Below are 15,204 nucleotides of genomic sequence, written 5' to 3'. Positions count from 1 at the left end.
TGTAAAATGGCATCCTTTTTTTTCTTTCTTTGTTCAATTGTGAAGATTTTTTGTCTCCTTGGGTGTCATCCATATGTTCTATGTCAATTTTTGGCATTCTTTGTCCAATTGAGAATGATTGTTTCTCAACTTATTTCTTCTAAATGAATGAAAGTATTTAACTTTGGAAAAAAAAATTCATATAGATTTTAGACCTATATATCATGAAGGCATTTTTGTATAAAAAATGAATGAAGGGACAAAAATTAATATCTCTTTATTTTAGAGGGACTAAAATCAATGAAAAATTGAATGGGGACCAGATTCAATAATTGAATATTTTAGGGGACAAAAACCATATTTAACCCAAAAATAAAGAATATAAATTTAAACTAAAAATAAAAATAAAATAAAATAAGTTTCAAAACTTCATATCGGTTATATATCTATTAATTAACATATTAAAAAACAAAAATATAAACATCAAATTATTTTTTATATATTATACATTAGGTCGTTCAGTTATACAAAATTTAGAAAATTAAAAACCTTAAAGATTTATTTTAAATCACACTTCAAAGTTTCTAATTATGGGACAAAAGTCTATTCATTTCTACAATCTCAATCAGATGTGGATGTGGTTACCATTATATAGAAGTTATAAAATAAAATTATTATCCTTTTATTTTTTAGAAGGGAAAAAAATGTATTAAGCACAACTTTGAGAACAAAGCTTAAGAGGATACAAAATATGCATTTTTAACTTGGTACTTCACTTTCTTTGTAAATTAAAAAATAAACATGTAATTTTAAAATTAAAAAAGGAAAATTGATTAAAATATTACGAAAATAAGTTTTAAAGATAAATATTAACTAACCTATTTAATATATATATATATATATATATCTATATCTATCTATCTATCTATCTATCTATCTAATATCTATATGTATATCTATATTTATCTATCTATCTATATCTATATCTATATAAAATATAAAGTTTAGCAACCTCGAGGGTAAAATAGTCTATCAATAAACAATGTTTCATATATATTTTTCTTACCTATGGACTTTTAAGTAATTTTACATATTATTTGATATGTGATTTTTCAGAACTGTTCGATAATTAGCAGACTTTCAATCTCAGTCGTTCGATATTCCTATTCCCCTTGAACTTCCTCCATCATTGTTAGTATATAACTTTCTACTATTAATCTCAAAATTATTTTAAATAAATTTATTATTATTTAATTTATATGAGTTATGGAATGTCATAGGTCAAAATTATTATTAATATGATATTAGTTATGAATTCCATAAGACACATTTTATTAGTTTAGATTTAGATTTATTGAAATATTAATCAACTAATCATTAGTATGAATAAAAAAACCATAAAAGTTAAAGATCATTCAACAAAAAAACTCTCTAACCCTTCCTCTTGATCTTCCTTCATCAATGTCATTATATGAACTTATACTATTAATTACAACATTAATTTCAAAAAAAAAACTACAACATTATTTTAAATAAATTTAATATTATTTATTTCATATGAGTTATGAAACTTAAAAATACAAAATTAATATTAAATAAGATCTTTGAAAAAAGATCACTTCTATCTATAAAGTACAATAAATTGTTGTATCAAAAGAATAAATCAAAAGCATAAATTATATAAACAATGACAAACGACACAAAAAAATACACTCATAAAAAACCTACGACAAAAATTATACAATCAAAAACATAAATTAACACTTCGATAAAATAATCTAATTATCAAAAAAAAATTGTTTATACTCATTTTTCATACGAATAAATAATTTTAAAAAAATCATAAAAAACACAATACAAAAATAAAAAGAATCCCCCCGTGCAACGCACGGGTCAAAAATACTAGTTAAAAATAAAAGATCCTATTCTGAAAATAAGATCCTAATTCTAAAATAACAAATCCTAATAAATTTATCCTAACTTAATTTAAAACAGAATAGATCCTAAATGTATTTAAAAATACTAAAGATAATAAATCCCTAATTAATCTACTCCTGCATCAGACTCCTCTTCTTGTGAAGAACTCGACCCCGAGTTCTAACGTAAAAAAGGACACCTCTATCCGGAACTCATGAACGACATTAAGAATGCCAGGGTCGAATACCCAAGTCTGTGTAGAACTATTTGATTCCCGCATAAATGCGTCATAACCAAGTGCCTCCGATGTCTTTACATTCTCCTCTTCTTCCAAAGAACTTGACCACAAGTTCTCTTTTAAATAAAAGGCTTCAATATGAAAACCAACCAAATGAACAACACCATTACTACAACTCCGAACTCTTTTTTTATCATCTCCTTCAACAAATATCCCATGAGCACCATCAATATCTTTAATCAATCCTAACCTCTCCAGTTTCTCCAAAATAACCTTAGGGGCTTTCGAATTATATGGGATAATTATGCTTTGTACTCCTGTAGGAAGCGGAGTTGCAGATTTGAATGTAAGAAGCTCTGAGGACTTCATGTGGCCAAAGTTTTCATCTTTTGTAACGTCAACTTCCCTTGGTTTCTGCGCAGATGGTACCAAATCATCCTCCATCGTTTTTGCCTCATCTTCCATGTCAACAATAGAGGATGGCGCAAATGAAATTTGAGAATCTGATTCCGAAGAAGTTGCGTACATAGGTCTTGCAGATGGACATGAATTTGAAGTAGGTTTTGGTAGGGGTTGTGGCAAGAAAATTGGATCTGCAGTCGGTGATATGTTGGGGTAAGGATTGATAAGGTTGGATGTAGCAGGTTGGGGGTGTGGAGTTTCGGTGGTTTTAGAGGTTGGGTACTGAACTTGGTAATAAGGATAAGGATTGGGAAGGTAAGTATATAGCGGAATGATTGTTGACGTTGTCGCGCGGAAACCTATGTCGTTCTCCTCTCTTGCCTTGTCGGTTCCGATTCATGTTGTAGCTCCACGCCATCATAGCCGTCGTTAACGTTGCCATCTGTTGCGTCAAAGATGCGAGGGCCGGGGCAACACCCGCGGTAAAATCTGCTTTGGTTGTTATTTGATCTTGTTGGGTCCAGGTGGGCCAGCATCCTGCCTGCAGGTAGCATTCGAAACGGGGCGCTGTCTGCTACGCTATAAGAAATAACGTTGCGCCCTCACTAACACCAATTGGTTTTGGCGTAGTGGTAAGCGCGTGATCCTACAAGTGGTATCAGAGTCAGGTCCCGTGTTCGAATCCCACGGAAGGCATGCTGTGCAGCTAGTTTGGCTGGCAGGTGCTGGGGGGGGATTGTTGGGTCCAGGTGGGCCAGCATCCTGCCTGCAGGTAGCATTCGAAACGGGGCGCTGTCTGCTACGCTATAAGAAATAACGTTGCGCCCTCACTAACACCAATTGGTTTTGGCGTAGTGGTAAGCGCGTGATCCTACAGATCTCCCATGATCAAGCTACGAAAAGAGACAGGAGAAATCATGCTCTAATACCACTTGATACAGCGGAAGTCGTACTAGGATTGCAAGCGCAAATCCTAAAAGAAAAGGTTTCTGGAATCCACCAGAAAGGGAATTAGCAAGCGCTAAAACCCTAGAAAATACACTGGAATCCACTAGAGAAGAAGAGAAAACTCTTGAATTTTATTATCAATCAAAAACTGTCATAGGCTATGCCTTACAAGTGCTTAAATAGGAAAAGAAAATATCCTAACAGAAAAATAAATAATATCCTAAAATATCCTAATTAAAAAGAAAAGATCATATTCTGAAAATAAGATCCTAATTCTAAAATAACAAAATAACAAATCTTAATAAATTTATCCTAACTTAATTTAAAACATAATAGATCCTAAATGTATTTAAAAATACTAAAAATAATAAATCCCTAATTAATCTGCTCCTGCATCAGAAAGAAATTCAATTGACATTAGAGGATTGATGGCTTCTGGTTTCTGAATTGCTCTTGAACTTTTATTTCGAGCTATCGCCTGATGATTCTATTTCTGATTCTTCAATGGGAAATTCCTTCTTAATCTGCACAACACATCACAGGGAACATGGTATTATCAATGGTCTGTTAAAATTAAATTTGCTTCAAATAAAGAATATGTCTACATTTTTCTAGTGCAGCTGCTGTTTCTCACCTCAAGATGGGATACTGCATTGCCAGAAATGGAAGTAGAAAATAGAAACATAAATCAAATAGTCCTCAAAGTGGTAAAAGAAAAAAGATAAAAGACTCAACAAAAGAGAACTTCTAGTCCTAATGTCTATTTTGGGGAGTGGACAGAAGGAAGGGTAAAACTGGGGGATGAAAATAGATTGTTTTATCTACACTTCCTTCCCTTTCTCAAGTTTTCACTTCAACCGAAGAATGCACTAAAGTGACACTATTGTGCTATGAATCATAATAGAACAACAAAACTTTTTCACAATTTATAGGGGGAAAAATCACAAATTTGTGAAAAATGAGGCAAAAGTCACATCTATAATGCACATTGTGATGTTAACCAATAAACTAATTAATAGTTTATAAACAAATGGAGACACATTCCACAATATCATTTGAACTTTGGACCATATATATTTACCAGTGCAGAGACTACTTCAGCATATGCCTGACTGCTTTCAGAGTTTACCCTTCTGAGAAGGGTAGGGGTGTGCATGGTTCTGAAGGGCCATCTCAATGACTCTGGTTGGGTGAAATCCTTCACAAAAGCGTGTCTTATTTCTTCACTTCTAACAAAATCCTTAGAAGAAATTGAATTCAAAAACTTATCTTCCAGAGTCTGTCTGCTACTGTTTTCATTTCTAAAATTGGCATTGTGAGATAGTGCCTGTTGTGGTGTCTGAAAGATTGAATCCATATTCTCTTCTGGCAAAACATCACATACCTGAAAAAAATGTAAAACAAGTATTAACTCAGAAGCATGTTTTATATGGCCAATTGTAGACCAAGAACTAATGCATGTTGGGAAATCCTTTTACAGTTGCTTCTACAATCAAAATCTGGAAAGACAGCTTCTGTGAGTAAGTAGCTTCAGAGTGCCAAAATTGATTCTTAGGAAATAGAAGCTAATTCAAACATGCTATTCATGTATGCTTCTGAGCTTACATCTGTAATTGTTGGTTATTTTAAAATATAGTATGGGTAGAAGAGAAGAACGATAGCAGAGAATTGGGAGCATAAAGCATATTTTTATTCAGCAGCATAGCAACTGGTTTTATACAGCAGAATCACCAACATAAAATTCAAATTCAAAAACATAACAACTACTAGATGAAAGCCTAAAAAATAGAAGCTGAAACTGCTCTATCTTATCAGTCAATAAGACTGTTATTTTCCTAAATAATAGCATAAAAATTAATCTTCTGCTGTTTGTTTATTTCAAAGTCAATCAATCAACACTCCTCCTTGACTTTGGAACTCCAAAATCCAAGTTTTTGTTTCAAGAACTCAAATCTGGATTTTGGAAGTGCCTTGGTTAGGATATCAGCTACTTGATTTTCTGTCTTGCAGTAGATTAGCTTCACTTCTCCTTCCCTTTGAACCTCTCTTAGAAAATAAAGCTTTATCTTGAAGTGCTTTGTTTTTCCATGAAACACTGGATCATTGGATATTGCAATTCCAGCCTGATTGTCCACCAAAATCTAAGTGCTATCATGTTGTTCCATATGCAAATCTGCCATGATTTTCCTAATCCAAAGAGTTTGATTCACAGCAGCAGCAACAGCTACATACTCGGCTTCCGTTGTAGACTGAGCTATAATTTCTAGCTTTTTAGAACACCATGAAAAAACTCCAGAACCAAGAGTAAAACAATAACCAGAGGTGCATCTCATGTCATCAACACATCCTGCCCAATCACTATCAGAATAACCATTAAAGTTGAAGCTTTTTACTTGCTAGTATCTTATTCCATAATCAGTGGTTCCTCTAACATATATAAGAATTCTTTTTGCTGCTTGAAAATGAATTTCACTTGGACAATGCATGTACCTTGATAGAAAACTTACTGAATGCATGATATCTGGCTTGGTACTTGTTAAATACATCAAGCATCCTATTAAGCTTCTGTACAGCTTTTCATCAATCTTTTCAGCTCCATCTTATTTGCAAAACTTCTCCTTTTGATTCATTGGAGTAGTTGTTGGATGACACTCTTCCATGTTGAACTTCTTGAGGACTTTGCATACTTTTCCTGACACACAAATATTTCATGTTGCTTTTGCTGCACTTGCATACCAAGAAAGAATGTCATCTTTCCAAGATCGGTCATTTCAAAGACATCTTCCATTTCTTTTTTAAACTTGTCAATCATCTTCTTGCTACTTCCTGTAACAAATAGATCATCAACATATAGAGATAACACAAGTATATCTTCATCCACCTTTTTAACATATAAGGTAGACTCACTTAGACTTTTCACGAAGCCTAAGCTTTCTAAATGTGTATCAATTCTGCTGTACCAAGACCTCGGTGCTTGTTTTAAGCCATACAATGCCTTCTTTAATCGATAAACCTTATCTTCTTGTCCTTGAAGAACAAATCCTTCTGGTTGTTCAACAAAAATTTCTTCCTCCAAGTATCCATTCAAAAATGCTGATTTGACATCCAATTGGTGTACAATCCAATCATTTTGTGCAGCAAGTGCAAGCAGCAGCCTTATTGTATCCAACCTTGCAACTGGGGCAAATGTTTTAGAGAAATCCACCCCAAACATTTGGGCATAACCCTTGACAACAAGTCTTGCCTTATGCTTGTTCACAGAACCATCAGGATTAAGCTTGGTACTATAAACCCACTTGACTCCAATGACTTTCTTATGATTTGGTCTATCCATCAACTCCCATGTCTGATTTTTTTTAATCATTGTCAGCTCCTCCATCATTGCATTTACCCACTTTTGATCAGTTGCAACTTCTTCATATCCAGCAGGCTCTATGACAGCAAGATTGCACCTTTGATAAACTTCAGAAAGTAATCTTGTTCCTCTGACTGGTTCATCATCCACATCTTCATTCTCCTCCTGGAATTCAGATTTATTTTCATCTTCCCAACTCCAGCTATCTGACTCCATGAATTTAACATCCCTACTAACAATTATTTTATTCTGATGTGGAAAATAGATCCTGTAGGCCTTTGAAGTTAAGCTATAGCCTACAAAAATCCCAGATTCTGCTTTCTTGTCTAGTTTGTCTCTCTTTACATGAGGAATGTGAGAGAAACACAAGCAGCCAAATGTCTTCAAATTAAGCAATTCAGGTTTGTAACCATACCATGCTTCAAACGGTGTTCTTCTTTGTAAAGCTTTTTTTGGCAGCCTGTTTTGCAAAAATACAACAATATTTGCAGCTTCTGCCCAGAATTTCTTTGGTAGCCCTTTGTCATGAAGTAAGCATCTAGCCATCTCCATAATTGTCCTATTCTTTCTTTCTGCAACACCATTCTGCTGGGGGGAGTAAGGTGCTGTCAGCTGGTGTTCTATGCCTGCATCTTCACAAAACTTGTTAAATTTTCCTGAGGTATATTCAGATCCATTATCAGATCTGATCATCTGCAATTTGCACTTGCTCTGAGTTTCAACCCAGGCTTTGAACTTCCAAAAGATGTCAGCAACTTCAGATTTAAGCTTCATAAAATAAATCCAGCACATCCTTGTGTTATCATCAATGAAAACAATATAATACTTACTGCCATTGATAAGTGCCAATTTTACGTGTTTTTAAATATCATTTTAAGCACTTATTTGACCTATATGCTTGCATTGTTGATTATTTTATCCCCATAAGTAGTTGATTTAGTAAATACTTAATTTTAGTATAGAAATATAGTAATTATTATATTTTTCACATTTAATCTTTTGTTTTCGATAATAGGAGAAAGTCTATGAAGATCTGTGCCACAAGATGTCAAAAGGCCAAGAAATGAAGAATTTCGCTTAAGCCAAATGTTTACTCGCTTAAGCGAAATTATATGGCAGAGGGTATCAATTCTGGAAGACAATCTCGCTTAAGCCGAATTCTTTCTCGCTTAAGCGAGCCATTCAGTGGCATAGAAGGAAAGTGAACCCTCGCTTAAGCGAGACTTATGCTCGCTTAAGCGAGCAGAGTACTCCAGTGTTAAGAAAAGGCTCTCGCTTAAGCGAATCTCAAGCTCGCTTAAGCGAGCCAAACCGCCTTGAACAATTATAAAAGGCCAGAACACGATATTTCTCAGCATCTCTTCCATTCTTCACCATTGTTCCTCCCTAAAACATTCAGAGGAGGCTGGGCTTCATGGAGGAAGGGTCCCTGGGCTAGGAATTGATGGAGTGGAGCTTTGGAGTATGGTGACAACCTCTTGGTGGCTATGGAAAGCTTGAGAAAGTTTCCATCGCCGTGGATTCGTCTCCGTTCTTCGGGTTTCATCTCTTCCTTTCTTATCTCTTGTATATGTTCTTTTCTATTTTTTGTATCTAGAATGTTATAGCTTAGTTCTTTGATTGTTGTAAACTCAATTATTGATGTAAATGGAAATCTTTCATGTATGGTGTTTCTCTTTGTACTTCATGCTTCTAACCAATCAATTGATAATCAAAAGAGCTTCACTAATTTATAAATAGATCGAGAGGTTGATATGAGTTGGTGTATGCTTAGATCAATGAAAGTAGAATGTCTATGTCTTAGGTCACGCCGTGTGTTAAAGTCTTGCTTTCTACACTTCAAGTATCATTGATTTGTGTTAGATTTTTATGGACTAGCATGAGATCGGGAGATAATTGTGGGTCCGGTTCAAGAGAGAAACCACTCAATGAAGTAGTTGTCTTATGGTGAGATTATCTTAGGTAGGAACAATAGTGGGCTTCCACGTGACAGGTGGGGTTTTGAGTTCTAACATGAGTTTCCGGGGTGACAATGGAGATTTGCAAGCCTAGGGTACCTTGTCTTAGGATAAATTTGTTATTGGGAATGTCTTTGAGAGAGAATTTGAGTTTTAATGTTCCTTTTGGTTTTCTAGATGGTAAGGGATTACGTCTAGGAATTCCAACTGATAGATTCACCTAGGCTAGGGATAGTTAGGTGGATAGCTCTCGACATCATAAATGAAACGTACCTTTACATAAGTGATTGAGTGGAAACAATTAGAGGATTATGTGAATGCATTCTAAATATGTTTTCTTCTTCGTTGTCTCTGTAAACTTTCTTTTACCGCTTTCTTTATATTGAAAATCACAAAAACAATTTATCAAACATCATTTGTATCCGCTCAAATCAATGTTTAACTGGTGGAACTGATGTTCACACAATCCCTGAGGACGATAAACCCGTATCTGCTTTGCTATGATTGAATCATAAAGGTTTAGCCAAAAGCAGTACAAAAATATGAGGAAAAAACATTTATCAGCCATTCAATGATGGTGTGCTTATGGGTCCTCCAACATCTGTGTGAACTAATTGTAACTTTTGTGAAGCACTCCATGTCGTACTTTGTGGAAATGGGAGTCTTGACTGCTTTCCATATTGACAGGCATCACATGTTGGAAGATCTTCTTCTAATTCCGGTAAGCCTTTTGCAAGATTGTTCTTCTTCATGAATATTAGAGCGTCATGATGGAAATGACCCAATCTCTTATGCCAAAGTATTGTACTGTTGCTAACTTCTTTGAGCACTGCAGCATGTTCTAGGTTCATGAGATCCAAGACAAACCTTTTGTCTTTCATTTGAACTTTGCACACTTCTTTGCCTTCTGGATCTTTGATCTGGCAGTGCAAGTCTTCAAACAGCACCTTATAGCTATTTTCCAGCAACTGAGCAACACTCAAAAGGTTTTGATCAATTTCAGGAACATATAAAACATCTGAAATTAATTTCAGACCTGTATGGCTTTGAATTGCCGCTTTTCCTTCAAGATAAGCTCCATTACCAATTTTGACTTTAGAATTTTTTTCTTTAAACTCTTTGAAGAGTTCAAGGTCAAAAGTCATGTGGTTTGAGCAGCCGCTGTCTATGAGCCATTTGGTGGAGCTTTTGGCAGCAAAGCATGTTGCTGCAAACAGTTGTTCCTCTTCTTGTTGATCCTCAACAACCTTGACTTCTCCTTGTTGTTGATGAGACTTGCATACCTTTTCCATGTGTCCTTGCTGGCCACACTTGAGACATTTTGCATCTGGCCTCCACCAGCACCATTTTGGTTGATGATTTGTCTTTTTGCAGTGAGGACAAGGTGGAGAAACCTGAGTATTGTTTTTCTGGTGGTACTTGTTAGAACCTCCAGGCTTGTTGAAATTGTTCTGCTTCTTCTTCTTGTTTCTTCCACCGTTGTTGTTTTGCAGTTTGGCTTGTAAGGCACCCTCTGTAGTTCCTTCTTGCCTCATAAGCCTTCTTTGCTCTTGTGCTTGGAGTGCATGTAACACCTCTGCTAAAGTGATCTGCGAAAGATCCTTTGTGTTCTCCATGCTTGCTATAGCTTCATATTTCTCAGTGACAATTACAAGGATTTTTTGTACAATCTTGGAATCAGGAAATTCAGTGCCCAACAACCTTACCTTGTTGGCAATGGTGAGCAATTTGTCTGAGTACTCTTTAATTGTCTCTGACTCCTTCATTCTTTGTAACTCAAATTCTCTCATCAAGTTCAACACATGCATGCTTCGAATCCTCTCATCTCCTGCATATTCTTTCCTCAGGTAGTCCCAAATTTCTTTGGGAGTTTTGAGTGTCATGACTCTGGGGAAGATCGTTTTTGAAACGCCAGCAAAAAGACAAGCTTTTGCCTTTGCCTTTCTTGTTTTTCTCTCATTGTGACTTTTGATCTGAGCCATGGTAGGATTATTCGGCAGCGGAAGTATTTCATAATCCTCTTCCACAACTTCCCACAGATCTAAAGCATCTAGGTAGGACTCCATTCTCACAGCCCAAAGGTCATAGCTTTCCCCATCAAAGACAGGAGTAGCAACATGTGAGAAGCTTGATCCAGCATCCATTTTACAGGTCCCTCAAGAAGAGGGCTCTGATGCTAATTTGTTGGTTATTTTAAAAATATAGTATGGGTAGAAGAGAAGAACGATAGCAGAGAATTGGGAGCATAAAGCATATTTTTATTCAGCAGCATAGCAACTGGTTTTATAGAGTAGAATCACCAACATAAAATTCAAATTCAAAAACATAACAACTACTAGATGAAAGCCTAAAAAATAGAAGCTGAAATTCAATCAATAAGACTGTTATTTTCCTAAATAATAGCATAAAAATTAATCTTCTGCTGTTTGTTTATTTCAAAGTCAATCAATCAACAGTAATCCCTTCTGATTCTACATCTTCACTTTCATGGTCAGAAGCCATGTCTAGTGACTCTAGTCTTCTGAACTCCCTTTCTTCACGTATCAATGCAGCTTTCTTCGTTGGGCCCTCCATCAAGTGACATAAAACAAAGGTCCTCTGCAAATTAGATTGATAATCATCATTTATTTGATATAATTCGTTAAAAATAAAAAGGCAAGGTAAACCAGTTTAATTTTTCAATTTTTTGTTTTTGTTTTTTTACCCCACATTTGAAAAAAGTTGCATATCTATCCAACAAATGTCTTTCAAATTTAGAAACGGTTTCCTGAACATCTCTTCTTTTTTATAATAACTTCCTGAACATCTCTATAGAAAAAAGTCAAAAAAATTGAAAATAAATGTGTGATGAAGAATCTTGTAATCAAACAAGGCTGATTAAAGAAAATCAAGTCATGAACAGATTAGGACACAAACAAACATGGGACTATAGAACCATTAAATTTCAGAAAGACCAGTCAAATAGGAAATATCAAAGCCTGAAAATTTCATGCTATACTCATTTATACATGTCAGACACTTCTCTGCGGTGTTTGAATAAAAAAAAAATTGCACTTGTTCTTAGACTACCCACAATGGTGTTGAATGTGGGTAGTTTAATGTTGAAAGTGGGGTTTAATGGTGTTGAAAGTGAGTGTTGAAAGTTGGAGGGAGGAGAGAGGTGTTGAAAATTTTCAACACTTGTGAAACCTGCAGCATGGGACACGTGGCACGGCCTGGCTGGTGACCGCCAGGCGCGTGCCACACACGCGCGGACAAGGCGCGTTATGGGTAGGGCGTGGCAGCAGGCGGGTCCCAGGCGGACCGGTGGTGGGACGCGTGGCACGCGTCGGTTGGGCACCGTGCGTGCCACGCGTCAGAGGAGAGAGAGACGGTCTGATGAGTGACGCGTGTCACGCGTTGATTGGTCCGGGCGATTTTCTTTTATCCTAATCTTTCCAACTCAATTATTTCATTCAAAAAAAAATTTTAAAAAATATAAAAAATTTACCAAAATTCATGATTTTTTTTTTCTCTATAAATAGAGACTTGGTTCGTTTGATTTGGACACAGAAAAAAAAAACCAAGTTTTCCATCATCTTATTCATCTTAATCTTTCTACTATCCCCTTTGTTAAGTGTTTTAATTTAATTTACGTTAAAAAAATATTACGTTAATTTAATTTAATTTAAATAAAAAAAATTAAGTTAAATTAAATCGATAATAGTTTGTTTAATTTAATTTTTATCGTAAATTTTAATTTTATGAAATCATAAAACGAAAAATATAAAATTAAATCAAAATATGAAATAAAAGTGGTGGGGTAGGGGTAGGGTGTTGAATGAAAAACCATTGGAGTGGGTAAAAGTTGAATGAAGTGTTGAACTGGAGAGAGAAGGTGATGTGGAGTGTTGGGAAGAGAAAAAGTGGTGTTGAATGTTGAAACCATTGTGGATAGTCTTAGGTAGAAGATTCTAGGATACTCATATCTTTAAAAAAATTATTTGGAGTATAAGTCAGTATCGTGTCGTGGTTAATAGCTTATTAGAAAAGAAAGCAAATTCAGGGCAAAGAGAGATGATGAAATAGGATAAAACCTGGGCATGATCAAAGGTAGCAGCAGCATGATACTCATGAATAACCCAGTCGGTCTCCCCACCTCCTCGACAGAAAACAAGAGTCTTCCTGGTCCCAATGACAATGTTGGTGCGAGTTGTCTTGATGTTACGGTCACTTCCCACGTATTTCCAGAACCCATGTCTGTTTGCCCTGTTGGACTGAAGAGGACTGAAGAAATACCATTCTGGTTCATTTGACTTTATCACCGAAAAGGCTAATACAACAAATTGAAACAAGCACAAAAGAATGAATGATCAAGGTGGCAATGAAATATTTTTATTGAAAGAAGATGAAGGGTTGGTTTGGTTTGATTACCTGGAATATCCCAAGGTTCAACCTTACAAAGATTAAGCACAGGAATCTTGGCAACAAGGGAATCCGAATCATCACCCTGCAACTTGTGTTTGAGGTAGTGATCCACCAGCTCTTGATCTGTTGGTTTGAACCTGAATCCCACAGGCAACAAATCCAGCATTTGAAAAGTGCCTCCACCCATTGTAGTACTGTTGTGGTGTTGTTTGTTTTTTCTTCAACTATATAACAAAAGAGAAGAAGAAGATGATCAAGTTGTTGTGGTTTGGCTTAGAATATAATGCGGGTTCAGTTGAATTTAAAGCTGATCAGAGTCTCCTTTTGGCGTCGCTCCCAAGTTATCGATCAAACATGCTATAATCAAAGGGGATTCACTTATAGAGATATTTCTGTTTTTTTTCTTTCAAATTTTAAAGGATCAAACAGATTTGTATACTTTTTAAATACAAAAAAATGAATTTAATAACAAAGAAATTAGCAGATAGATTTTTAAGTGAATTGAAATACAAAAAAAATTTGAAACTTTAATTTTGCTGAAATAACAAAGAAATTTTGCTATCTGATAGAATCAATTTAATAATTATTTCAAGTCCAAACAAAATTTAAATAATTATTTAAAAATACATCAATTTACTTATTTTTTTAAAACCAATTTACTTATTAATGTTGAATACTAAGGTTAGAATATGAAATGTATATTTAATTATAATATGTTGATCATATCTTAGAGTATCTAATACTATTGTGGTCTTATCTTAGAGTAATTAAGATAATTTAGATTATTGTTTAAATTGATGTTTTTATATTTAATTATTATTAAAGTTTCGATTAATTTCATTATTTAACAGAAATGAAGAGTACACTCATTACTATAAATATGTAAAATATTTTATCTTTTAACAAAAAAATTATTCAGAATCCTTTCAGTTTTAACTCTAAAAAACTGAGTATTAATTGATTGAATAATCATTTTAAAATATAAATAATAGTTATAATTTAATTTGGGTATTCTTTGTTTTTGTGATAGAATTGTTGTGATCCTAACATTAAGTTTCTTTTTTTTTATTGCTTTTGTTGTTTTTTTTTTGAATGGCTATTGCTTTTGTTGTTGGCTCGTACTTTATGATTTATCGGGAAGGCTAGTTCTTTGTTTTTTGTTACAAAGAAGGGCTTGTTTACATCTTTTTCATTTAATAAAAAATTTGCTTCAGAAAAAAAGTATTAATAATTTTGATTGATCATTTTCTTTTTCCCCTTCTTTGATAGGGCATAATCCTTGTACAACAAAAGCTCCATTTTAATTAACATCAGTGACGAATAGTGTTCATCACTAGTTTGTTACCAACTATGAATTTCGTCACAGATTAGCACTGTATGCTTATATTCAGTCACAAAGTCCGTCACTGATTAGGTTTGCGACGGACATTTTCCGTCAATGGCTTGCCTATTTTTACCAAATTAAAAGTTTGCGTTTGCCGGGAGTCGAACCCGGGTCTATTGCTTGGAAGGCAATTATCCTAACCGTTGGACTACAAACGCCTTGTGTGATTTCCATTCGTAACATTGGAACATAATTCTAAAAACTTAAATAACGGATTTTGTCCGGGATTGGCCCTCACTTTAGCAAAAAGAAATTAAAAATGGTTTCAATGTGTTACCATGTCAACTGGAATAAGTTGATTGGCTAGTCAATTTATCATTTATGATTAGTAGCCAATTAAAACTTGCTTGTATATAAGAATGGTGTAAATGTGTAATCAATTTTATTTTTGTGTTAAATAAGGTTTTAGTCCCTGTATAATGCATTAAGTTTGAAAATGATATATTTTTTGAGTAAAGTTTGAACTCAATCTCTAATTCCTAATATTTGAGAAACTATCTGATTTTGATCTCTAACAAATGTGGTGGTCCGGTGATATTTGTCATATGACTTCACCAGCTCTACATTTTCACCGGCTCTACGTGTAATTGCCACATTGATTCACCAAAGAAAAAAA

The 15,204-nt window shown here is 34.6% G+C and overlaps 1 protein-coding gene and 1 non-coding gene across 2 annotated transcripts; both read right to left on the bottom strand.

The window, feature by feature from the left end:
• Window positions 1-11,034: 11,034 nt before the first annotated feature.
• Window positions 11,035-13,416, bottom strand: LOC130724427 (protein NTM1-like 9). The gene is made up of 3 exons (XM_057575649.1): window positions 13,211-13,416; window positions 12,874-13,109; window positions 11,035-11,395 (listed from the first exon to the last, which is right to left on the bottom strand). Exons 1-3 carry the CDS (start codon window positions 13,389-13,391, stop codon window positions 11,243-11,245), a joined length of 570 nt encoding a protein of 189 aa, XP_057431632.1. The 5' UTR covers window positions 13,392-13,416; the 3' UTR covers window positions 11,035-11,242.
• Window positions 13,417-14,674: 1,258 nt separating this feature from the next.
• TRNAG-UCC (transfer RNA glycine (anticodon UCC)) lies at window positions 14,675-14,746 on the bottom strand. The gene has a single exon. It is a non-coding gene; the product is annotated as a tRNA-Gly (tRNA).
• Window positions 14,747-15,204: the final 458 nt, after the last annotated feature.

The sequence above is a fragment of the Lotus japonicus genome, chromosome 6 (genome assembly GCF_012489685.1).
Source record: "Lotus japonicus ecotype B-129 chromosome 6, LjGifu_v1.2".
Classification (NCBI taxonomy): Eukaryota; Viridiplantae; Streptophyta; class Magnoliopsida; order Fabales; family Fabaceae; genus Lotus; species Lotus japonicus.
This window is presented reverse-complemented; position numbering and strand designations above follow the sequence as displayed.

Excerpts from the sequence above, each read along its gene's own strand:
- LOC130724427 (XM_057575649.1), bottom strand. The coding sequence starts at position 13,391 with ATGGGTGGAGGCACTTTTCAAATGCTGGATTTGTTGCCTGTGGGATTC. Across the intron at positions 13,110-13,210 it reads TGAACCTTGGGATATTCCAG|CCTTTTCGGTGATAAAGTCA; the intron begins GTAATCAAACCA and ends TTGTTGTATTAG. Across the intron at positions 11,396-12,873 it reads CTACCTTTGATCATGCCCAG|AGGACCTTTGTTTTATGTCA; the intron begins GTTTTATCCTAT and ends TCTAATTTGCAG.